The 27747-nt window shown below is 39.7% G+C and overlaps 1 protein-coding gene across 1 annotated transcript; it reads right to left on the bottom strand.

Moving 5' to 3' along the window:
* Positions 1 to 762: 762 nt before the first annotated feature.
* Positions 763 to 27735, bottom strand: LOC5574643 (25S rRNA (cytosine-C(5))-methyltransferase nop2). The gene is made up of 3 exons (XM_001661510.2): positions 27521 to 27735; positions 20630 to 21675; positions 763 to 2177 (listed from the first exon to the last, which is right to left on the bottom strand). Exons 1-3 carry the CDS (start codon positions 27618 to 27620, stop codon positions 885 to 887), a joined length of 2439 nt encoding a protein of 812 aa, XP_001661560.2. The 5' UTR covers positions 27621 to 27735; the 3' UTR covers positions 763 to 884.
* Between the last annotated feature and the right edge of the window lie 12 nt (positions 27736 to 27747).

The following is a 27747-nucleotide window of genomic DNA, read 5'->3' as shown; positions in this document are numbered from 1 at the left end:
TTACTACCATTGAAAAAGAGCCATCTATAGCTTTTTCAGTTTTGAATATCGCCCTAGTAGGGGTTGTGTGCAAATTAAGTAAAGAGTTTAGACCCGTACACACTCAAATCGTTGTCCGTAAGTCTTGTTCTTGTTGAAACCGCTTCAATTGTTTGGGACCCTTACCACAGCACTGTAGCTTGTCGTATAGAATCCACCCAAAGACGGTTCATTAGATTTGCGCTACGGAGCTTGACCCACGGAGTGATCCACTAAATCTGCCGCCGCACGCTGTCTTCCGATGGAACTTCAAGCGTTGGAGCAAAGAAGAAAACGGGCTAAAGCTCTGTTTGTAGCTAAACTAATAGCCGCGGAGATCGATGCGCCCAACTTGCTTCAAATGATTTACTTCAATATCGCAAACTACGCCATTAGCCGTCCCGAGTTTCTTCGATTACCATTCAGACGACGAGACTACGCTTCCCAAGAACCAGTGCGATCAATGATGAAGTGTTTTAACGAAGTTTTCCATCTGTTTGATTTTAATATTACGACCAAGAAATTCAAGACAAGGCTTTTGCGATATATGTTTAACTAGTTCTAAGACTTTATTCATTAAAACACAAAATTCGGATGAAATATACAACTAATAATAATAATAAGCACATTTGTTCATGCAATTTATATAGAAGCTTTTTTCGTGAAGAAATAGACGATCAAAGTCGTGATAAAGAAAGGGTTAAGGATAGGCGGCAATAGAAGTGAAGTATCAGAAACAAAGAATAGAAAAAATAAGAAAAGATTTATTACTTTGGGCGCCAGGATATCTCTAATAGGACATCAACAATGTACTAAAATAATCTTTTACATTATATATTTGCAACAAGTAAAGTAAGCCTATACAACTACTTTTTGTTACTACGAATGTGCGATCCAGGAAGCGATAACCTTTTGTTCAGTTTCTTAGATTTTGGGGTCCTTTGAACATCTTCATCGTCGTGTGTATCCGACAGCATGGTTGACGCTGGCATCGATTGTCGCTTCTTCAATTTCTTTTCCACAGACGCACTTTTTTTGTTGGGTAGCTTGAAAGCATCGGCCACTTGCGCAGTAGTTGCAGTTGTTTGTGCAATAGCAGGTGTAGCAGGTGAGCCATTTTCAACCGAAGTTTTTGATTGCTTTTTATTTTTCAATTTTTCTCTTGACAGCTTGGATGTTTCGGCCGTCTTTGAGGGAGTTTCGTTTTGTTTCGCTGACATGTCATTGTTAGCGGGATTCTTGGCTGGCTTTTTGTTTTTTGTAGGTTTTTCGAAAACTTTCACCACGTGATGAGGATCTTCACGTTGTTTCTTGCGCTTTTCAATTATATCCTTATAGAACCAATCACGTTTATCAATCTTTTTCGGTAATTCCGTTTCCTCTTGCTCTAGATTTTCATCTTCAATCTCTTCTTCATCTGTATCTTCTTTTTTGGAGCTTGGAATGGTATCTGAAAATTTCTGCAGTTTAGCAACAAAGAACCCATCCATATTGAAAGTGTGTGGATAAAATCGGCGAGTCAACTTCATTGATGGGTGATACTTTTGACCAGCAAAGTTTACAAATCCTTCATTTCCAAAATCCAATCCCGTTGAAACAAGTCGCACATTTCGCTTGCGGAGGGCATAATCTACAACCCATTCGTTCTCTTGGGGTAGGATTGAACATGTGGAATACACCAAATACCCGCCAGTTTCAGAATTAGCGCTTAAGCAATCAATAGCCGTCAGTAATAATTTTCGCTGAAGATTGTAACAACGCTGTATGTCGACATCCGTTTTGGTGGTTTTCACACTGGGATCTTTGGAAATGACTCCAGAGCCAGTGCAAGGTGCGTCCAATAGCACACGATCAAATCCAGTCATAACGTCTCGATATTTGGTGCCATCAATGCTCGTCACAATAGCATTCTGAATTCCCAGACGATGGAAATTTCCAACAACAGCTTGGAGACGATCTTTGTTTACATCATTTGCGAATAATACACCCGTGTTTTTCATCAGTGCAGCGATGTGCGAACTCTTACCACCAGGCGCCGCACATAGGTCCAAGATTCGTTCGTTTTCTTCCGGGCCCAACGCAATCACTGGCAACATACTAGACGCTCCTTGGATCATGTAGTGCCCAGCGAGATACTCGGGGGTTGCTCCCAATGGAACCTGAAAGAAAACAATGTACATTAATCAATCACATTGAATAAGCTTAATTTTTTTAAACTCGCTATACAGGCTATTACTATAGATACTATACTATAAATCCGAATCTACGGAAGTGTGACAGTACGTGTATAAGGTAGCGTGACAGAGGGGGGAGGGGGGTCTAGAAATCCCAAAAAACTATGGACGTCATATTTGAATCTTCCCTTAAATCTAACCTGTAGTACCACACAAAAGTTTTCAAAATTTGAAGACATTAAAGTAATCACGTATGGTGAAATAGGGAACCACTATGTCCATAACTGGTACACCTACCCTACCTATTTTTAGCGTGACAAAGTGATGACCGCTCACTCCTACACGGTGAAAAATCAGCACGTTCGATTGAATGGATTGATCTTCTGACTCAATTCAAAACACCATTCACCATGATTATTATTATTTATCTTTATTAGAGTGGCTTTTCGCCCTTGGCGAGTTCACCACTTATTCACCATGATTTGAAGAGCTCCAACTTTGGATTGGCTCTACTGTCTCCAGCACTAGACTCTGAAATGAAGAGTCGTTGGACAAGTCGCTTGTATGGAAGCAAGTCGCTTGTATGGACAAGTCGCTTGTATGGAAGCAATCATTGACAGCTGGTTGTAGAAAGTGAGTGAAATAATTTCTTCTCCTTCTAACAGATACAAGTTGCTGTCGAGGTAACATACAAGACTTGCATTAACTTATTTTTAACTTTTTTTTTAATTTCAAATAAAAACATGCAACGTTGAATTTAACACATAAATAACACGGCTCCACTCAAACGTGTTAAATAATGGACTCGTGCATTGGTCCATGGACCAATGCACAAGTTCACTAATTTGACGTTTGAGCGGTGCCGAATTCACTAGTTTCTATGATCACATAAATAACACGGCACCGCTCAAACGTCAAATAGTGAACTCGTGCATTGGTCCATACTGGCTCATGAGTTGTCTCATGAGAAAATCTCAATGTGACAGTGCATTTGAAACTCGCCGGCGAAGGCTTCAAAATCCAGGAGAAGGAATTAAACCATGAATTGAACTGCCCGTAGGTAGTTTGAGAGGACTGACGCGGTTCAACGCGGTTGAAATTCTAGCATTTGAATTGAAAAATTTTTGCTGGTCACCGAAAAAGCATAGGCATAGACCGAAGCCGTATGCTTCCATGGGATTGCATTGAATCCTGTTGGTATCTTCAGAGCACTTATTCTTTGATTTAGGAAAAAGAATTCCCCCCGACACCTACCCGATTTGATGCCATTGCGCACTTTTATTAGCGTTTCCGCACTTGTGAAAAAAATCTGCGATAGTCCAGTGGTGAAAGAAATGCGCAATACTAGGCAAACATAACTGCATAATGCGTAGTATGCACCTGAAACGTAATGCGCTCAAGTAAAATTTCTCTTTTTTACCAAAGTAATTTTGACAGCCGATCCAGTATGAGCAAAGTGTCACTTTTACTTGCGGAATAATTGAGCGGCACATTTTTCCGTACGGAAAAGTGACAGCTCTATTTGATTTGTACAGCACGCGTTACCGACGTTATGAAATCAGCTCTACTTCTCAGCAGCGTACAGCTCAAGTAATTTCGGTAGCGGAATCATTCCTTGACCGTTTCTTGTCCTATCCTTTTGCACAGTACTTATGATCAGCGTACCGGCCATAAAAGTACTCTTAGTAAGCACATGTGACGAGCCGCACGAGATATCTCATGAGACTCGCTCACTAAGATATAGGGTAACGGTCGTATTTTTGACGCCCTAAGGAAGTAATTTTAATTTTTGTTCCCAATTAATTAATTTTACAGCGTAACCAAGTCAAAGAACATGCCAAAATGTAGAGAAAAACTTCCTCCACGAGATAAAAATGCCCATTTAATCATGTAGGATCCAAAAAACGTCGAAAATAATTGAATTGTGAAGCACTGTTTTTCATTACTTTGGACACACCAATACATTTTGGACCCTCATAGTAGGGTGATCAAAGTAATTTGGACAGACCGTTACGCGTATATAATTTGACCATTTACGGCAAAATCAAATGGAGGTGGCCAAATTATATACGCGTAACGCTCTGTCCAAAATACATAAAACACCCTATATATTTTGGACCCCCGACATTGTTTATCGTTTGGCGACAAAGTCCACGACACTGGTTGTATGATATGTGTGCAGAGTTCCTTAATATCAATCAGATCAGCTGATGGCTGATGCTCTAAAACTATCAATATCACTTGCCAGCTATCAATATCACTTTGATTTGACAACCAGCAGCAGCGATGCGACAGCGCACTCTAGATCATAATCACTACAGAATGAATGACCACGTGGTAATTATCCATGCTTTTATTGTTTTCAAGTGACCAACATATGGGATGTGGCCGTAGGTCGGACCGAAAGCAATAAAACAACTGGTTAGCTTGACGGTCAAATTAGAACTAACACAATTTATTCAAATTCAAATTACATGTAAAAGTCATGGCATGCTGGGGTTTTCAGTCGAATCAACTTCAACACTCCTCCTCGACGGTAGAACTCCAGCTGCCTCACGGAATCTTGCCAACTTTAGGTTTGCTAACGGCTTAGTTAGCATGTCAGCAATAATTCTATCGGTTGGACAATACTCCACAGAGATCTTCCCTTCTTCCTTCATTTGCCGGACGAAATGGTATTTTGTGTCGATGTGTTTGGACCTGTTGTTGATTCTCCCAGATTCCAACTGCTTCATACAGGATTGGTTGTCCTCATGGATTCGTATTGGCTTCGTCACGTTTACAGCAAAATCTGTCAGCAAGCGGTCGATCCACTGCACTTCTTGGCAACACTCAGCGAGCGCCACAAATTCCGCTTCGGTGCTGCTCAACGCAACACACGTTTGCTTCCGGGATGCCCAGTGGATTGGTCCACCACCAAACGTAACCAGGAATCCGGAATTCGACTTCCGAGTTTTAGCATCTCCGGCCCAGTCGGCGTCGACGTAAACTTCCATCACTGCTCGTCCTGGTTCCAGTACAAGCTCGTGGTCTTGGGTGTGTTTGAGGTAACGGAGGATCCGTTTTGCTTCCATCCAATCTGCCTGTGACGGGTTGCTTACCGATCGCCCAAGAATCGATACGCTGACCGCGATGTCCGGTCGGGTGTTCATTGCCACGTACAACAAACCACCAATCAAGCTGGCGTACTGGTAATTGTTTGGCATTTTCTCATTCTCCTCCTTTTGTTGCAGGTGGCAAGGGTCCAAAGGAATCTTCGACGATTTCGCTTCAGTCATCCCAAACCGCTCCAGCAACTTCTGAATGTAAATTCGTTGGTTCAGAGAAAACTGCTTCTCGGTACGTCGCACTTGGATGCCCAAGAAATGCCTAATGTCTCCCAACGATGTCACCGTGAAGCTACGGTTTAAAGCTGTCATCAGTTCGGCGTACTCCTCTTCGGTGTGACAAGCGATGACCATGTCGTCCACGTATACCACCAGATAGTTGAAATGCTTGCCTCGTTGCCGAACGTACAAAGGGCCCATTCACAAATTTCATAACGCTGAAGGGGGTGGGTGGGTGTTCTAACAATGTTACGGCCCATACAAAAACTGAAAAACATTCATACAAAAAGCGTTACAAGGGGGTGGGTGGGTGTCAAAAATGGCCAATTTCAGCGTTATGAAATAAATGAATGAGCCCAAACACGGATCATTTACTGATTGCGTAAACCCTAACTGCTTCAGCACGCCATCCAGCTTCCGGTTCCATACGTGTCCCGCTTGCTTGAGACCGTACAGACTCTTCTGTAGCAAACATACGGCGCCTCCACCACCAACTTCGTAGCCAGGCGGTTGCCGCATGTAAATCGTTTCGTCCAGATCACCGTGGAGGTAGGCCGTCTTGACGTCTGCATGTTTCACCATCATGCTCTTCGCACTGGCGACTGTAAGCAACGCCCTAAACGTTACCTGCCGCACCACGGGGGCAAACGTCGAAATCCGTGCCAAACTTTTGGGAAAATCCTTGCGCAACCAATCGAGCCTTGTACTGCGCAACGTTGCCGTTCTCATCGAGCTTGCGCTTGAAAATCCACTTGCTGCCGACTGGCTTGCGATCAGCAGGCAGATTCGCCAGCTTCCAGGTACCGTGCATCTTCAACGACTTGATCTCATCATCCATTGCAGCACGCCACTGCGCTGCCTCTGGACCGTTGATTGCTTCAGAAAAACTTCGCGGTTCCGCCACAAACTTGCGCGCCATGCCGGTGGTCTCCCGGAATCGAGCTGGCAGCTGTCCTTTCGTGCTTCGATTTGAACGCCGGAGGGGCGTCTTCTCTTCTTCGTTGCCATCATCATCGAGCACATCTTCAGACGGTGAATCATAATATGAGGAGTTGGATTCGCACTCCTCCTGAACCGACGCGTCATCGTCGGATTCATCTTCCACAACTGGTTGTGAAAGCACTGACTCGTACTCCACCATCGTCGCTGACGGTGACCGCGACGTCGAATCATTGTTCTCAACGTCGTCTTCCATCTCCACGAAACGTACATCACGGCTGATGACCAGTTTCTTCGTTGCTTGATCGATGAAGCGGAACGCCTTGTGGCAGTCCGAGTAGCCAACGAAAGTCAACTTTTCCGCTTTCGGTGCCAACTTGCTTCGCTTCTCTTTGGGAATGTGAACGAACGCAGTGCACCCCAAAATTTGCAATCGTCCGTAATCCGGTTTCTTGCCAAACCACAGCTCGAACGATGTCCTCTCGACGGACCTCGATGGCAGCATATTCTGCAAATGAACGGCCGTGTTGACCGCTTCCGCCCAGAACACGTAGCCCATCTTCGCGTCGATCAGCATGCATCGAGCCATCTCAACGATCGACCGGTTTTTCCTCTCCGCGACTCCGTTTTGCTCCGGTGCATACCCAGCCGTGTACTGGGGAGCGATTCCATTTTCTCGGTAGAACCGTCCCAAAAAAAAAAAATAGCAAACAGTCATTGATTAGATTCTATTCCAAGGGGTATGAGAAAAGGTCCAGCAAAACTAAGCAATCTATAGAAAATTTTGGAAGCTCCGTGTAGGGCAAACGCTCCCTTAGTGGAGGTAGCTCCAATAGTGGAGGTAGTGTGTTTTGGCATGTTTCGCGCTAATAAATGATTATGTGATATTTTTCTATTATGTACGATGCAAAAATGATATAAGTAATCGAATAATATTTATGAAATTTAACGGTAAAACTATTTGGAACAATTATTTTGCTTAATTTTTTTGCTTCTTTGCACCTATAGTGGTGCATCAGTACCCATAGTGGAGGGTCCCATAAGAAATCAATGGATTGCGCCACTAAAGGAACCATTCTTAAAACATACCTCCACTAAAGGAACAGTGTTCCTATTATTGATGCAAGGCTTTTTGTAGGGAAATTTCAAATGAATCGTGATTTTTATACATTTGAATGATAGAAGGATTTAAGATCTATCGAATGATACGTTAAAATCATTTATTTCATGATTTTAACACCATGTTTTAGCAGTTTTCCCTTAGGTGCACCACTAATGGTACACTTGCCCTAATAAGTTTGCATCGAGGAGACATGAACTCCAATCCCCACATGAAGACTTAATGGTTTATTAGGAGTCCAATTAACCAACAGCCATAAGCTTATTCATAAAACTTTACAAAAGAATTTTTCACCAAAATGGTTCTAATTTGGTGATGGTTGTTCTAGAGTTTGCACACTTTTGTATTTTTGATGTGGACTTCTATATAAATAAAATTGGAATGGTGTTTGCATGTCACGAAATGGCTTAACGGGCTAATACAGTGTTTCCCAAACTTGAACATGTCAAAATGTAGAGAAAAACTTCCTCTACGAGATAACAATACCCAAACGGTCATGTAGAATCCAAAAAACGTCGAAAATAATTGAATGATGAAGCACTGTTTTTTATTATTTTGGACACACCAATACATTTTGGACCCTCAAAGTATATATTTTGGACCCCCGGCATTTTATTATCGTTTGGCGACAAAGTCCATGACACTGGATGTATAATATGCTTGCCCATAGTCTAATCAATCGATCGACAATGGAAAACCGAAGAAATTCTACGCTTTTTTTGTCGAGAAATTTGAAAAACGTTTTTGTTTACATTTGAAAAATTTCTGACGGCTTCAATTTCTGTGTGTAACGTTGTGTAACGGTTGCATGGATGCACCGATTAAATTAAATTAATTTCAGATAAAATAAACACATTTTCTTTGTACAAACGGTTGATGCAAGTGCGGAATAGTCCTATCTTCTAGAATAGCATGCAAATTGAGTTGGTCTTTCGATTTAAACTGGGTAATTTGCAGGAAAATGGCCAAGGGGGTCCAAATTATATTGGTTACCCTATTTTATTATTGATTGAATGTCATAGTAATCTGAAAATGTCGCAAAATTGTAAAAAAAATGAGAGTAAGTCATGTAGTAATAATCACATTCAGTTCCTTGTGACTACAAGTAAGTCAAATCAGTAGTTTAAATAAGAGTTATTGCAGCACTCAATTCAACTTTTCTACTCATATATTTTAATACATAATACTTTCTAGCCTGAACCTAGTACATAATACTTTCTAGCCTGAAATACTCTGAAAAAATATCATTCTTCTTTTGACATATTTTTTAAAAGAAGTCAGCAGTTCAATTTTGAAAACGTTTGTATCAAATAATTAAGGTATATCAATATTAACAAATGAAATTAAATCCTACATGCATTTCAGGCTGCATTTCAAAATACGGTTCTCGTAATCGTTTTTAAAATTTGGATTCAAGTTATTTAATTCAATATTGAAGCGATCCTAGAATGAAGGAGGTATCGAGATACAGAACACATATTATATTATAGAATATTTCATCTTCTCATAAAATATCATCAACATAGTTATTTAACCGTGATGAATATTAAAATTTTAACCAATATAGTACCTTACTTCTTAATAGATTTTTTTTCATTTCACTAGAAATTTTCAGTATTTATTTTAGTAATGCGTAATTGTAGTACTCAAACTTCAAATAAATAAAGTCCATTAAAATTGGAAGAAGATTTGGAACTTTTGAAGAAAATATTGAGTTAGAAAGTTAAACATTCATAGAGCACAGAGATGTCAGTAGATCAAGAACGCTAGATTGAAGGGAGAGTTCACTGATCATTTCAATAAAACTTTTAAATCTGAAGTGATTCAGAAGTTTTTCGAGAAGTTTGAAATTTAATTTGAAATTTAATAAAAAATGGACTCACAAAAAATTAGCTCCACGTCCTTAAAAATACGTCTTTGTTTTGCAATGGTTTTCGACCGATTTAAAATATCCATAAAAATCCAAGATTTTCTTTTTAAAAAATGGCAAAGTTTTGTCTTTCTTAAGATATACAGCATTCTTGAACATGGAAATAAATGTCTAATGTTATGTTTATTTGTTCAATTTTAAGAAGTATGTATCTCTTTCAAATGTTCGACATCTATAAAAGAGTTGTGTAATCTCTCGTTGTTTTCAACTTTTGTTTTACTGCATTTTCGCCCCCCAATTTGCGATTACCACATTTTCGCCCCCCCTGGAGTTAAAAATCGCCCCCAGGGGAGCGATTTCGCCCACTTAGGGAATCACTAGATCAACATGATTACTTCAATGTTGCATTCATCAAGTGTTCCGACGTGTTTGAGTAATGGAAACGAACTGGAAAATTCTCTGGAATAACTGGAAAAACAACTGTAAACTAATTTGTCGTTTTGTATGGAAGATTGCATGCCATTTTTCAGCAGCCTACTTAATGGCAAAATGAAGTTAGACGGGATCACTGGTATATAATTTTTTTTTACTCAACGAAAAATTTGCCAGTCTATTCGTGATCTAACGTAAAGCTAAAAGGCGATGGTGGCGCTGTTGTAGATTGGTGATTAGTGCATCCCTGTCGAATTTGGTAGAAATAACTTTAGAAGAAAGATCCCCACCAAAATAAAAAAAATTCTGCTAATCTGCTAATATCAACGCACCCCCTAGCCATGGCCAATCTGCGTTGTTTACACAAACATCCCTATAAACCCCCACGCTGGGAAATACGTTTACCGAAAACGGCGTTATGAGGCTCTGCACTGCATTCCTGTATTGGATTTACTTTAATGGCATTGTTGTTAGCAAATTCACAAAAAGTGAAAGAGAAAGAAAACATGATTTGTGCAGGCAGAGCCCCATAGGCCATGCTATACCAGTTAGCACACCCGACGCCCACCGATGATAGAGTGGGTAGGCTCGCACCATCGTCCCGCCCTTCTTACCTATTTTTGAGATAGGCAGTTCTGTCAGGGTGTAAATAGTTATTATTATGCATGTAATCAAACCGATTTACGACCTCCCACGTGTTAACGATCTTGAGGTGGGGATATTTGCGTGCCGGGTATGCGTATCTTCCTGTTGTGACATCACTTCTCCACAATGGCTTGGAGGTTTCCTTCTTCATTTCGGTTGTTCTGGAAAGATAATAAAACAAGGAAAGGAAGGGGCCACATCACTCCACAGAATGGCGGCCCATCTGATATTAGTTTGTGTTAAATAATTATTGTTGTGAGTAGAGATCCTGAAAGGGAGAAATGCGAGTAGGCGGTAAGCCGCCAATCGAACCGTCAAAATCCCTTTTTAAAATGCTTTTCATGTGCTAAGTAACTTGTAAACTCCTACTCAATTATGTTTTGTTGGCCTGCACGTTTTATTTAGACACAATTTTTATTTAGAAAACTATTTGGATCCGAGATTTTAGGTGCAGATTGAGCATGTTTGATAAACAAGCATCCTGTTTTCAGTTCAAGAAAGTTTAAGAAGTTGATGATTCGTCATTTATACTAGCTATATACAAGAATTCACTGAATAAGTTTCAACGCGCGATTATAATACTTCAGTTTTTGTGCTGTTGTATTGGTGTATGTAGTGGGAAACCAATCAGTTTGGTGATTCTAACGGTAAAAAATAGCACGACGAAAGGAAAGTTGATAATCTATCATCATTATGATTTCAGTCCTAATTTCATGATCCGTTTAATAAATTCCGCGTATGATTCGGCAATTTTAACAATTTATACATGTGTATTCGAAGAAAACAGACTACGAGCATTTATTACCTTGCAGATATTTATCATTTTCTACAGCCTAATTTAATAATTCCTACATTGGTTGTAACAAAAATTTGATCTTGGGATGTTGATTTGCCTCCTAATCATAGTTTCGACAATAGTCACATGCTTACTATCCCTATGGCAGTGTTGTTGATTCTATTGTCTATCGCTCATCAGTTTCGCGCCACCCGGCAGGGACTTGGTCCTATGTACCCAATACTCTGCTGTGTCTTAACTTCACGCAATACATTCTGTAGATGTGTGATACAGTTTGCGGAATATTATGATTTATCACTTCGTTCAGATGGAAAATTCTGTTATGGTACCATATTCACATATCAGACTCCCACCTGGAACGATGTAATACATCGGAGACATGTAGATTCAGATGTATGTATACGATCTATGCCTAGTTCGGCTCTGATCGACAGGCAATCAGTGTATTCAGTTTTTCAACTAGCTTGAAGCGATGAACGGTTCAAGACAAGCTCTCTACTATATCTGCTAGCAATCACCGGTCGTCGATAGACATTTCGGTTCTTTTCTGCTAAGAAAGATCCGATTGTATGCCAAAGACTATGGCTCATGCTTTTCAATACAGCTGGAAAAACAAGAACTACACCCAGCACCAAATAGTACGTAACTATGAGGCGGACCGGAAGGTTTGATGAGCAATCCCCACCAAGCTAGAAGAAAGATCCGAACCAAAATAAAAAATTTTGTCAAAAAAAAAGCTCTCAGTTGATAACTGCGGAAGTGATTATAAGAACACTAAGATGAGAAGAAGGCTCTTTTTCATTTGGGATGTAATGCCATTAAAAAAGAAGAAGAATCAGAAGGACGAGGATAAATAGTAGAAAAATATGTTGTTTCTTGTTTAATATTTTTGAAAAAAGAAATAATGATCAGCTTGATCCACTTCCTTGTAGTTAGTTTTACAAATATGACGCACCTTATGATGCAAAGGACATTTATGTGAATATCGTTTTAATATTGTATGTTACATTTATTCCCTGGCCACGATCACAGGGTTTGACGGTGCCAAAGTAGAAGGTGCACCATAATAATACCCGTCTGTGAAACATATCACCTTCCCAATACTTTGGCACACCTCTAATGGTTCATGATTTATCATGAAACGGCTGCATTCAGGCGGAGGATCTGTTAATATGTTTCGGCATATTATCAGGTCCTCTTCGAACGGAGGGACCGCCAGGGCTCATTAGTTACTTATAAACCAGTGCTGGTTGTTGATGGTTCAGTTCGTTTACCACGAGCTGTAGCATCCTTTGTACTAATCAGTAATGGTTGTTAAGTTTCGAAGCTAACGTGTGATCAATCGTTTTATAATGCAACATAAGAATGGGTGTTTGGGTGAACTGCGCGTAACACTCGTTGTTATTAAATTTAGTGATTGTGAGGGTGCTAATAGTGATTTTATTATAAAATCTATGATGATGAAAATTTGAAAATGAAATTGGAAGTGATTCTGCTAGTTTTGTTAAAAATATAATAATGATGATGTATAATGATGTGAACTCTACTAATTTAATAAAGGCCATAATACATTTTGCAATTATTTCTCTGAATATAAACATTATTGCCTAGTTCTTCAAATATGCATGATAGAAGTGTTCATAATGACAGCTAGTGCAGATGAATGGATCGAAGTGATTTTGTTTTACTGTAACTTTGTTGATAGTGCTAAATTGTAGTTTGAATAGTAATGACTCTACAGTTAAAAAAAAATAATGAAACATTTAAATTGAATATCTTTTAATTACTTGCTAACTAAGTAATGCTAATAGATGGTAAATGGTAATAACAATGAATTTATATGAAAATGGTGTGATGTGAAAAGTGATATAATGGAAACTATATCTGAAGTGTATTACGGAAGTTGATGAGTGATAATCGATGATAAACGTGATAGTGTCGAAAATAAAAGTGACGATAGTGAGTGATGAAATGAAATGGGGAATGAGGACCTTTTAATAAAACTATTTCGTTCTTCACTTTAACCACTCTAGTAGCATTTCAGGCCTTATCATAGTTTGATAGTAGTCTAAACTACTAGACTGCAAAACTACGGTAAGGGTTGATTGCTGCTAGCGTACACAGTGACCATTTGAGCAACATTGCTTAGGAACGTCTGGGTGATGAACGCAATAGAGGCTTATAAAAGCAAATGCTGGGAAGGAGTTTAGGGCAGATTAAGAGTGCCAGTACTACCCCTATCGCTACCGACAAAAAAAAATATATTGTATGTTACATTTATTGAAATTCTAATCAAGAAAACTAAAACTATTGATAATTTATTACAAAATCATATTGATTGATAGGAGTAGGTATGCAATAAACTTTTAATACGAACCTAGAAGAATGAACAATTTAAATGCTCCTCACAGATCCAAAACATCAATGCTGTGCATTAATATGATGAAAATGTATATTACCCTGGCAAAACTGCGATTTCTGTTCAAATTTGTAAAATATTTTGTCTAAGAAAATTATTCCGTTTTTGTCAACTTAAAATTGCCGATCGTGTTGATAAAAACGGAACATACCTGTAAATATGGGATTTCCAGCCCAAATATATGGGAAACAGCACATCATCTACTGTTTTGTTCAGGAAAATTATTGATCGCGTTCAATTGAACCCAGAATGTTAAAAACACTACTTGATGCCATAGCGAACAATATTGTAGAAGATTGTATCATGATTAAAATTGATAAAGTTGGTGTCTCACCTATCTGAAGTAGATCTGCAATACTGCTCTGTATTTCTTCAACATAGCATGATGGTTACCACTAGGCGCATTATAGCCACCTATGACGCTAGCGAGCTGCTGAACGAGGCACAAGCATATATGTGATTGTACGGGAGTTCTGATCTAAGCCTTACTTTCAACAACTGAAATGTTAATGAAAATGAGCTTAAATCCAGATAAAACCTTCTGCAATTATGTTCATTAGTGTATCAACTAGTGTATTTGTCATTTCGGACTCAATTGAACAGGATCAATTAGTATACAGAACGAAACAGTGATAAGGGGTCAATTTTCAATATATTTAATACGATAATCCCATACAAACTTCGAATTGAATGCGCACTTGTGGCGCAACCAATTGAGTTAAAATTATGAGACCTTTTTATTACCGTAAGGCACACCTTTTTTCTTACCCTAAAGCACATCACATTATGAGACCTTTTTTCTTACCCTAAGGCACATCTAGGGGGTGCCCCGTTGAGTTTAACAACTTTTTTGTTTAAGGGCCAGTCTAATTACCACCAGCAAACTTACATATCGTATGTCGAGTTTTATAATTTTTGAAATTCGTCATACAGTGGGATTCCGTTTTTGGCAACAAAGTCGAAATTTTCAGTTGCCAAAAACGGAACCGTGCCAAAATCGGAACCCATATTTTAAATTTTATTTTTCAACTATTGGTTTCAACAACATCAGTAGAATGTCTTTACATGATCCTTATGGAATCATATAGCATTAAGACTTCGAAACGGTTCACTTCGAAGCACTTTTCTGTAGGGTTGTACTGTGCTATAGATCTATTGCCCAGTAATGTTAATTGTGACAAACGTTTAACACCTAAAAATCCTCAATGTTTTTTTGGAAGCTTCATGCATACTATTTGTATGAGTGGGCCTCGTAAAATCAATGATCGCATTAGTGACCTTTATTCAAGAAATCGACATTTTCTTAAAACTTAATACAAAAAAAATAAAATGTGTAATACAAAAACGTATTTGTCAAACAAAAGCGCTGAGTATTGCAAAACGGCATATCTTTTTTTAATTTGATGAACATTAACAATCAGTTTAACTGTTAGACTTTAGGAAAACGCTGAGGCTCTGAAGCATCTTGATGGGAATCCGTAGGATCTCACCTAGAATTCTCGAGATCCCGCTAAGGATTTCGTTAGGAATCAGTATTTTTGGATTCTGCCGGAAATACTCAACATATTTCTAGAAACCCACATTATCTCGCTAGAAAAATACAGGACACCCAAGCAATCTTCAGAGTTTATTGGGAATCACCAGATTTTGGACATAATCCTCAATAACCAATTATATATTCTCAGCACACCGCCAGAAAACCTCAGTGCCTGCTAGAAATCTGCAAATATCCTCTAGAATGCGTTAAAATTTTTGAGAAGTCCCCCAAGAACCGAAAATCCTTAACTGATTTTCATAGACCCAGCTCAAAAGGAACATTTTGATTATGTTCTGACCCGTATACATATCGGCATATCTTTTTTTTTTTAATTTGATGAACATTCAAAACCAGTTTAACTTTTCAAAATAAGCAGGAAATTTGACAAAATTCAGTAAGTTTAGAATTACTCCTTTAATCTATGTTTCTGATAAAGTAATTCATTTCATAACGAATGATCAAAAGGGCAAACATAAACATGAGGTAATCCATAAATGCGGGTTGTAATTTTGTAGAATATCATATTTACTTGAAATGAGTTATAATTGAGCTCGATTTATGTTTTACATTTACCTTATGATTTCAACAGAAATTTACAGGATCCCACTTTGTAACCTAAAGAGCCTGATAGGAATCTTCAGATGCTTGTAAGGAATCTGCAGGAAAATTCTAGAGCTGTGAAGCATCTTGATAGGAATCCGTAGGATCTCGCCTAGAATTCTTAGGATCCCGCTAAATATTTTACTAGAAATTAGCATTTTTGGGTTCCGCCAGGAATACTAAAATATTTCTAGAAATCCACATTATCTCGCAAGAAAATTACAGGGCACCCTAGCAATCTTGAGTTCATTAGGAATCATCAGATTTGGACATAATTATACATTCTCAGCACTCCGCCAGAAATCTTCAGTGTCCGCTAGGAATCTGTAGATATTCTCAAGAATTGCGTTAAAATATCTGAAAAGTCCCCCAAGAACCGAGAATCCCCAATGGATTTTTATAGTCCCAGCTTAAAAGGAACATTTTGATTATGTTCAGACCCGTATTCTTGATTTGAAATCTTGTTTAGAATTCTGAATCGTCTCTTAACAAATCTAACGTCTTACAGAACCTCTAACGAAATTAGCTATAAATAGTTGACGCAGAGAGATCAATTTGCATGCCAATACTATAGACAAAAAGTTAAAATACTGTCAATCGTTTTTATCGTTTATGTTTATAATAAAAACAATGAGCCCAAAAGTTGAGACAATATTTATGATTGTAACTTTGTGTGAGTCATGGAATTTTTGATCCTCGTATATCGGTGCTTGTGCTCAAACAAGCTGTTTCAAATATAGAAACATGTTTTTTTAATGTATCACCTACTGGCAGACTCAAGTAGGCTGATCACTCAGCATGAATGCCTAAGAAAAGAGTTTGGTATCTAGTTGAGGTACTAGTTGAGATTATTGGACTCATGAAACGTTGCGAATGTATGACCAATTACCATCCCAAAGTAATTAGGCGCGTACGTTAGCCATTAGTGGTTGGTGAGATTTCGGGGAATATCGACGAAAATGGAGCTCTGCAATGTAATCGGTGTTGAGTTGACCTGTTATTCAAATGACTACATCAACAGACACGAAAATATTTACAAAAAAATACAAATTTTAATGGTATTCAAACATGTTGCCAAAAACGGATCCATTTTGTTGCCAAAATCGGGGGGTGCCAAAAATGGAGCATGCCAAAAACGGAGCATGCCAAAAACGGAATCCCACTGTACCATTTGTAACTATGCTGAAAACGGCCTAAATGGTTGATGTAATATTCGAAACGAAAAATCCTATCTGGGGATACATTCACAAACAAAATATCTAATAGATTACAGAATTCTCATCTGAACGAAGTGATAAATCATAATATTATAATATTCCGCAAAACATATCACACATCTACAGAATATTTTTGAGTATGTATTGAATACATAGGCCCAAGTCCCTGTCGGGTACGGCAAAACTGATGAGCGATAGACAATTGAATTATCAACACTGCCGTAAGGGATAAATCAATATCCCTGGATAAAAATTTTGTTAAATATGCGCAGCATATTACAATCCAAAGCAGTTATAACAACTACAAGAAAACTAGAAGAGGTATCAAACTGCCAAATCATACGTGGAATTCATTAGAGCCATACGGATCATGAAGTTAGTTCTGAATAGGTTATAATAGATTATAAACTTTCCGTTCGTCGTGCGTTAGAACCAGGCTTGATAGAAACTCCTCTGCGATGCAAAGAGGAGGCGATTTTGCCATTTTTCTGAGGAGAAAAAAATAAACTCAAAATTTTCAACACAGATCCTCAAGTGATTCGAGTGAGAGTGCAGAAAAATGCGAGGATTTTTTCAGGCACTCTCTCTCTCTTGTTGCGATGCTCACCATCACTCACACTTCAAACGAACTCTCGAGTCTGCCGCCCGAACAGACAGTCCTCGGGGAGTTGTGAGAGCACCCTTTTTTGATGGAATTTTACTCGGTTTTTTTTTGTGCTGCATCTTCCTCGCTCATTTTTCGTTGCCTCTCTGTTTAGCATTTTTTCGCTCCCTCGCAAAGAGGCAAAGGCAGCACGCTGCTCTAGAGTAAGTCACCGAACTCTGATGATGTTGAGGAGAATTATCAAGCCTGGTTAGAACCACTACTGCTGATCATGTATTCAGAGTTGCTCAATATCAGTCATATCAGCTGACAGTTGATGTACTAAAAAACTCTCAATGTACCAATGCACGAGTTCACTCTTTGACGTTTAGGCGGTGCCGTGTTATTTATGTGGCCATGGAAACCAGTGAATGCGGCACCGCTCAAATGTTAAATTAGTGAACTCGTGCACTGGACCATATCACTTTGATTTGACAAACAACAGCAGTGATGTGACATCGCACTCTAGATCATAATCACTGCAGAATGAGTGATCACGTGGTAGAATTATACAAGCTGTTAATATTTTTTAGTGACCAACAAATAGTTTCAATCCATCTGCAGTGTTGTAAAAAATATCGAACTGATAAATTGCTATTTTATTTGCTTAATTTAAGGCTACACATAATCAATCAGTGATATCCAGAATATATCGACTCTCAGCTTGGTCTTGCTGAAAAGTTGTGCGTTTACCGCTACGGCTAACTGGGCCCCACAACTGTTTATTCAACTTGGAGCAGTTGAATTTTTCAATGTCTTCGTGCTTGCCACACAATACGCAAACACATAAATGGTCAACAGAATAGGGTAACGACTCTTTATTTCGTTCATAACCGCTAACAGTTGGCGCCAGCGCCAAAAAGTACAGACAACATCCTTTCGAACATGCAGTTTGTTTCTCTAACTGGCCGCCGAGCGACGACATTGATGTTTGTATTCTAGTCACAGATCGCTACGCAGGATTCTCAAACTTCCAACACAAGCGCATGGAAGAATGTTAGTCGAGAGCTGTCAAAACGTATGGAAAATAATAGAAAACGTAAATTACAAGCAATTAGGGAACTGGATCGAAAAGGTAGTTATTAGAAATTAAGCGTAATGTGAATAGATAACTATTTGTGTTAAGTTCAGCGTAATGTGAATAGATAACTTTTTGTGTTAAGTTCATCTTCCATGGTGCTTTCAGGGGGAGTTCGGTTGGAGTAAGTGAAAAAGTGCCGCGATCGGTTAGTTCTGTTTGATCTTTCGACCTTGACGCTTGCTTTTGCCGGAGCGAGCGACGAGGGCAGGATCAAACATGTCGCGCGTCGGTCTAGTAAGTGAAAAAGTGGCGTGATCGGGGAGTTCGGTTGGAGTAAGTGAAAAAGTGCCGCGATCGGTTAGTTCTGTTTGATCTTTCGACGACCTTGACGCTTGCTCCTGGGCAGTGCGTCAAGAAAGCCCGAGCTGTCGTCCGTGTTTTTTTTCGGGTCGCGGGTGAAGCTGAAAGTGGATTGTGGCTGCTCAGTCAAGGATAACGGATCAATTGGTGAGCTCGTTTCATGCTACTATTTCTAATCTATAAAATATGTATGACTGCACATTTAATCGTTACAATGGTGGGATGTAAATATGATGTTTCAACAAACTATGGATGGTTCGTCACTGTGAGTGTCGACACAAACTCTGATTCATGATTTATTTATGTTTAACATTTTTTTTTTCAGAACACCCCTTATATACTTTTATTTTTGTAATTAAAAAAACTTTGTATGGTTCGACACTACAAGTGTAGACTTGCGAAAGGTTCACTTTATTCAACAAACTTTGGATGGTTCGCCACTGTAAGTGTCGGCATAAGAATAAGAGTGTTCTATGATGTCCCAACCAATTGAGTCTTTTGTTTCTTTTCAAATGAGTAAAATATAATAACACATGCTTTCGTACTGATAGCTGTAGGAATGTTACATTTAGGTATTTGTTCAACAAACTTTGAATGGTTCGTCACCTCAAGTGTCGGCATAATTTTCCTCTACATAGAAATTATATGAACAATTATATTTACGTATAAGCATGTATATATCTCACAAATCATTGTTTATCATGGTCTAATCGCTTATCAAAGTGAATCCTTTGACCCAACGATCCTCCCCATTAACAAACATCCCTCCCAGTCACCATTGTGGAGATGCAGAGGCAAACACGGTCTCCAAATAGCAAAGGTTACACACTAACATTCCTTCCCTCAATCCCACCTGACTGCAAGGACGTGGCCGGCGCCGTTATTGACCTTGTATAAATAGAGGCACTGAATTATGCACACTGAAGAAGATTATGGCCAATCCCAGCTGAACTTCTAGTTGATTCTTTGTGCATTTTCACTGACTTCGGTCAATCACGGAATAGCAACCATTGATATGTGTAGTCAGACTAAGCTAAGCTAAGCTAAGCTAAGCTAAGTTCATCTTCCATGGTGCTTTCTTTGCTTCAGCATTTCGTTTATAGGGTGCAGAACCACTTGGGCACTTCCATGATTCACTTTGGCATGGGGGGTTTTTCTCGGCCGAATTGTCTGAAACTTGGCAATAAGGAGCACTTTATTACGACGCATATTGTGGCCAAATATGAGCTTTGTAGCTTTCAAAAAACCCCACTGCCGAAGTGAATCAAAAGTGCCAAGAATTGGGTCCGGCTCCCTACTACCATTGAAAAAGAGCCATCTATTGCCTTTTCAGTTTTGAATATCGCCCTATTGTCTCAGTTAATAACTGTGGAGCTGTTCAAAGGAACATTAAGCTAAGAAGCTAGCTTTGTCCCATTTGGGTGGGAAGAAGAAAAAAAAACATAGTTCAAGACAACTAGATAGGTACTTCGCAATGCGCCGTCTGTAACAAATTCATGGAATATGACCTACCTGTGAAGTGTACACTACTAGTCCCTCCTTCGACCATTTTCCAATTGGATCCAGATTGACACCTCTGTTGATGAGGGCCTGTGCCAAATCCCGACGACGTGTCTTCAGACTGTTAGTTCTGATTGTCAGCGGTCGTTGCACTTCAGAGGCTTCCAAAAATTCCAACAACTCATTCGGGGAGAACAGCTTCAACAAGAGTTGCATAAAGAACTCGTTGTACGAATAGTAAATGCACAGGTCTTTACACAAGAGTTCCATGTATTCTGATCTGGAACGGTTGGGATCTCGATTGACGGAAAAGTCGGCCAACACTCCTATGACTTCCTTTATGCGCATGTGTATGTCCTGTAGATTGGTAGGAGCACTCTGATCATCTTGCTCCGGAAATTGAAACTTTTCCTTATTTGCCGCCAAATCTTGCATTTCTTCGTCAGCTAAACGCTTTTCCTCCGCTAACTTTTTCTTCAGCTTCTTTCCGGCTTTTTCAATGGGTAGCATGGATTCCGAATCTTCGTCGTTTTCATCTTCGTCACTTTCTTCAGCATCCTCATCGCTATCTCCTGCATCGTCGTCGCTGTCCTCCTCATCAGAATCCATAAAATCTTTCAATTTACCAACTTTAGTGCGCGGTTCGTTGTCTTCGGACATATCGGAATCGTCGTCGCTGGCCAATATATCTCGACCTCGTTTGTTTCCCGGTGCTTCATCTTTGGAAGATCCGTCGTCATCTGATTCTTCTTCCGCTTCGTATTGGTTCTTTTTGGACACAGTAGATTGAATGACATTGCTAGTAGCTTTTGCATACTTTGCCTTACTTTTCAGTATATCCATCCGGACGGGTAATTGGTTTTGTACTTTATTTTCCTCTTCTGATTCATCGTCACTGTTATATTCTGGAGCCATTTTGCTCTCTGCTTCTGCTGCTTTAACTTTGCGTTCCTTATTTTTAGCTTTTAGTTCCTGTTTCTTGAGTTTCTGTTGCTGACGTTTTTTTGCACGAATCTTTTGATGGTGAGACATTTTCTTTGATTCATCGACGTCTTCATCTGAAAAAAAATGTCAATATAATTTCAAATTACCGAAACAATTCTTTATCGCGACTTCATTCGCAGAGCTGGTAGTGGTCTTTACTGACTACAAGCGTCGAATAGTGTCTAAAAGGTTATTAAAAAGTGACCTAACCCTCTAATACCCAAATTTTGTATTTTCGATAATAATATCATATTCAGTTATCTAAAAACGTTCTAAACACGTTTTGGGTAATGATTTATTTTTATTCGCAAAGCTATGAATTTTGGTTTTTGATTTTTTTAATTTTTGAACGTCCCTATCCTTTCTCATTTTTTCTTGAAGCCTCTTATAGTTACTGATTTTTACAGTAATAACAATTCAAGTTTTCAGGGTACTTTTAAAAATATTATTTTTTTTTGATTTTTTTTATTTTCCGTGTAATTAACGGAAAAAAATGTTCTTCTTCTGTGATAGGTTGATCGTAGAAACATATAAAAGGTACGATTTTTTATATTACACGTTAAATGAACCCCGGGCTTTTGTAGGATAAATATGAAAGAGACTCAAATGCAGCCCGTCGATTTTATCGATGAAAAAGTGACAAGTATTGTATTTGAAATAAACTATTATTAAAAAATATAAAGATGCTGATAAATCTTAGCACAAGACTAGTTTTTCACAATGTCTGCTAGGTTAGCTGGCATTGAAATTTGTAAATTTACTGCGATACAAATTTATCGCCAGCTTGTATTAATTGACGTTCGGTATATTTTATTCATTCTATTTTATAATGTAGAATACCTTATAGATTTGACTTCAGAACAGCCGCATCATGTACTTAATATTGTAGCAAGCCTTAAAACCGCGCTCTTTCAACAAAGCAGAACCGCTTCTGCCGTCAATAATCAGGTGTCAGCTAGTCTTGTTGAATATGTTAAATAAATCTCTACGAAAACCTCAAGATAATTTGCCGTAATTCATATTGATCTTTATTCTTTTCAATCATACTGTTCATTGCAGCTCCAGCAAAAAATAAGCACAACTCTTCAGCCAGACCATGGTGAAGGTGAGAAGAAGTTCGGTCGAGGATCAATTCGGGTTGAAAAATGTTCTCGCCTTTGCAGGGCATAGAGAAAAAAAATGTGAAAATAGTCGATTGGCAAAGAAAACTTCCAAGTAATATTACATTTGAAAGGTTTTTAATTTTATCAATTCAAAAATAAATGTATTAGAACAAAATATCAATAAAACATCACTATTTAAACATTACTATTTGAGTTTGAGATTTTTTTTAAAGATTATCATTGCTTTAACATCAGATCACGAAAATAGGGATCATATTTCTGAAAAAAAATGTGCATCGGCAAAACTGCTCGTTCGCGGTCGGTCTTTTTTTTCGTCTCCGTAAATCTCTAAATTTTCCCAAATTTTCCGAAGTCTCCGGTGTCTGTGTGCCTCCGGAACTCAAGTTTGCTTCCCCGGTACGCGTTGCGTATGGAGTTTCTACGAAAAAGACCATAATTTTCCAGAAAAAAACGTAATTAACGCGAGTGCTTGGTGTGGCAAAATATCTAGCCCATCATAACCTAAAATTTAGCTGATTCGCTAGTTTTAATGTATTAGTGACTGTCGTGTTAAGAATCGTCCGCGTAGTGTGTCTTTATCACCATGAGTAAAGAAGATAAATGTGGCCAATGCAAATCTACCGCTCCTCCGTCCAGGGGAAAAAAGTCTGCGAAGCGAGCGCAAAACATCGGCTGGATATGTTGTGACAGCTGCTCTGTTTGGTTCCATTTTGCGTGTGTGCGGATCAGCAACGCCCTCAGCAAGGACATCCAGCAATACACTTTCTTCTGTGAAAACTGTACGATTCGAGGAAATCTCATCCTGAAGCCATCAAATCTGGATGCTCCTAGTACCGATCTCGTGCAGTTACAGAAGACAATCGCTGAACTATCGGCCGAGCTCAGGAAGTTACAAACTGAACTTGAAAGTGTTCGATGCACTAGCAAGAAGCAGTTAGATAGGATGCATAGTAGAATCAACAAGGTCGATCAAGCAGATGCTGTACGTGATAGGCAAAACAATTTTCATGTAGAAGAACAACTACAAATCATCGCGGAAGGCGCAAAACTTGCCAATTAGTGTGCTCAGAAAGTAAACAGCTGCCGGCCATCAGAGCGAAAACGTTCGAACGATCGTCCAAGACGTCCTACATTTTCTGGACGTTCAGGAAATGATGGGCAATGTTTCAAACTGCTTCCGTCTTCAAGTGAAACCTTCGAAATGGACTGATCGAACGTTAACTCCCATCATCGTTGTCATCTTTGACAAGCGTGAATCTCGTGATACCGTCCTCAAAAGGTATTTCGAGAGACACAAAAACGCTAAACTGTGCCATCTGAAACACGCCCCCGCACTCGAATATCGATTCACAATCAATGAAGTGCTGTCGCCACAAACCTTTCGAATACGGAATCTCGCCATTCGCCTTAAACAGCAAAAAGTCGTTCGATCGGTGTTCGTACGGAATGACAGTGTGGCCGTCCTTTTTCCTGACCAAAACCGTTATACACCGATTGAGAATTCAGCTCATCTTCTCGAATTGGTCAAACAACAACAATCGCAAACGGCGCATGATTCTTCTTCTGTCTTCTTCGATGCTTTATCAGCGGATTTATCCGCATCCACAAACTGCTAGGTCTTCAGCCACTACTACGCGGACATTCTAGCTCTAAGATGCCTCCGTCCGGCCTGCCAAATCTTCGAATCGGCCATCTCAATGTTAGAGGGCTGGAACGTCATATTGATGGCGTTAAAATTCTACTCGACCAAAATAAATACCACTTTTTTGCCGTAACTGAGACCAAACTAAAATCGTCGTCTCCAATTGGGCCCATACGTGTACCGGCATATAACCTCATCAGACATTCATTGCCACTGAGTAGAGGACGTGGGACCAAGACTTGTGGTGGAATCTGCATCTACGTAAAAAAGGGAATAAAGGCCACACCTGTAGTCAAATCAACCCTTGATCCGGATATTCCTCTGGGATCACGGACCGAGTTCCTTGCTGTTCAAGCCAAAGTTAACGAGATTAACATCTGTTTGGTAGCCTTCTACAATCCACTCTGTTCAAATCCGCATTTCTGCCAAAGCTACGACTTTAACATCAACATTACTTCGCAACAGTCATCCGCAAATCTAACTGGCTTGCGTCGCATTAACTCCGTGTTCAACCTAACTATTCTACCAACCGGCCCAACGCGCATCACTGAGAATACCGCGACAACCATCGACTTACTTATCACCGACACTCCCGACTCGATAATCAAGTCGAAATCAACAACTGGCAATACAATTTCCGATCATGAAGTGATTTACGTCATTGCCAACGTTAGAATTCCTAGGCCTGCCCCTCAGAGTATCCGAGTGCGAAACTTTCAAGCCATCGATCCCCTACTATTACAAGCAGATTTCCAGACCAAGGGTTTCAATCCATTTTACGCTGCTGAAGATGCGAATACAAAGGCCAACTTGTTGACTTCTGAACTAGGACAGTTGCTCCGGTATCATGCTCCAGAACGTAACATCGTCGTCCGAGATAAGCGTACCCCCTGGATCACCGAAGACATCAAACGTGCCGTTGAGTTAAGAAACCTTGCTTATACGCTCTTCGCACGTAATCCGAACAGGGTTCGAGGCGATAACCAATGGCATGACTATGTTCGACAGCGTGATCGAGCAAACTCACTCATCTTCCAAGCAAAAAAACGTTATGCCGATCAACACTTCGACCACAACCTACCTGCTAAAAAGCTATGGTGCAACTTGAAACGAGAAGGAATCCATAATGCCGCAAGAATCGCACCTGCAGTTGAAACCAACGTCGACGAATTAAATCAATTCTTCAGTGAAGGCCATCTTTTGCTCCCCAACGCAAATCGACCCAGACCTTTGGCCGAGCCACCACACCGTACTGCGGTTGATCGCGGAGCTGCTAATTTCAACTTCCGCCACACTAACACCGATGAAGTCTGCCGCAAGATTTATGAAATCCACACAAATGCTACAGGTGTCGACGAAATCCCAATAAGTTTCATCAAACTGCTCTGTCCTTTCATTCTACCAGTCCTCACTCATCTTTTCAATGCGATCATTGATGCTCAGTCATTTCCAGAGAGTTGGAAAAAGGCGATCATTACACCTATCCCAAAAGTAGCTAATCCCATCCAACCGAAAGACTTTCGGCCAATCAGCGTCCTCCCGGCAATCTCGAAAGTGCTGGAAAAAATCATGCTGGACCAAAAAACGGATCACATCGACAATTCCAATGCCCCGCTTCTAGCAAAATATCAGTCCGGATATCGGAAAGGGTATAGCACGACTACTGCTATGGCGAAAATAGTCCACGACATCTACAGTAATTTTGACGACAATCGCTGTACTGTAATGGTGCTTGTCGATTTTTCCCTTGCTTTTAATTGCGTCAATCACCGGATTCTTGAGATCAAGCTGCGAGAGGAGTTTCAGTTTTCCCAGGCTGCCTGCGATTTGGTATCCTCATTTCTTGCCCAGCGGAAACAAGCGGTACGTTTAGGAAGTACTGTATCTGCAGAGCATGACGTTCTCGACGGCACGCCTCAAGGATCATCACTAAGTGCACTGCTCTTCAGTTTATACATAAATAGCCTACCGTCGTCACTAAAATGCAAATACCATCTATACGCGGATGACTTGCAAGTCTATATATCCGGTCCATCGTCTGATGTCGATAGCCTTGTCAACTCCATCAACGAAGATCTTCAAGTTATCACCACATGGGCCGAAGCAAATCACTTGTCACCCAATCCGAAAAAAAACCCAGGCAATCATCTTCACCAAAGCAGGCACTATCATCCCCCACAACAGCATTGTTTTCTGCAGAGAAATCATACCGATCTCCAACAAAGTTACAAACCTGGGACTACAGCTTGACAACAATCTGTCGTGGAACCACCAAGTCAACGAAGTGATAATGCGATCCTACAACATTCTGCGTACCTTTCGTCGTTTTGCTCCGGTGCTTTCCATGCCGACGAGACGGAAACTTGTGCAGTCGGTAATCATGCCCATTTTCATGTACTGTGATGCAGTGTATTACCCTGGGATTACAGCCAACCTGAAAGATCGATTGCATCAGTGCTTCAAGTCCACCCTGCGGTTCGTCCATGGACTTCGTCGAAGAGACTCTACTCAAACCGTTCGGAGTTCGATATTGGGACACGATCTACCGTCTAATTACAGACTGCGAATCTGTTGCTTCATGCGACAGGCCTACTTCGACCAGCTTCCCAATTATATCATGGAACATATGCAGCACGGTCGCCAGGAACGGACGCGTTCCTTTATCGTCCCTCGACACACAACATCAAGTGGAAAAAGCTTGCTGATTCATGGTGCTTCCTGTTGGAATGGGGTACCTCATGCAGCTAAAATGAAGCCTACATTGACGTCCTTCAAAACTGCTCTTAGAAGATTAGTTTAAAGAACAAATTTGTTAATCGTTCCTAATTTTTCAATACCGTTGTTTTCAATTGTTTTTGTCTTTTGTTAGTTTTCAATAGTACACTTTAGCTTTAATTGTAACTTGAAATTTTTATTACCTTCCAATGTTTCTATATGTAATAGCTGTACGTTTCCTTGACCCGATGTAAAGTTCAACTAACAGGTTATCGTTTATAATAAAGTTCAAATTACAAAAAAATGACTTTCTAGTAACCAGGTTGAAGGTCGAAAATAGTGACCGCCACTAAAATGTGACTCGCTACCAGCCCTGTATTCGGATATCGAACATATTTCGAGGTTAGGGACGAAGGAGCAATCACCAAGCATACGTACCTTTTAATAACTTTTTGTCGAAAGTAGGATCCTTCTGTTTCCTGGCCTTCCTGCCAGGACCTTTTTTCGGCGCCTCTGAAAAGTTTACTTTTCGACCCATTTTAGTCGATTAATTACACGAAGAAACAAAAACTGTTCCGAAAAGATCACAAATTCGCAGCCGCACGTTCTGAACGCGAGAGTAGCTCAACAAAACAGAAACACGTTTGTTTTGACGTTCCAGTACA

This window comes from Aedes aegypti, chromosome 2 (assembly GCF_002204515.2).
Source record: "Aedes aegypti strain LVP_AGWG chromosome 2, AaegL5.0 Primary Assembly, whole genome shotgun sequence".
Classification (NCBI taxonomy): Eukaryota; Metazoa; Arthropoda; class Insecta; order Diptera; family Culicidae; genus Aedes; species Aedes aegypti.
Note: the sequence above shows the minus strand (reverse complement) of the source record. Positions and strands in the feature narration are given on the sequence as shown.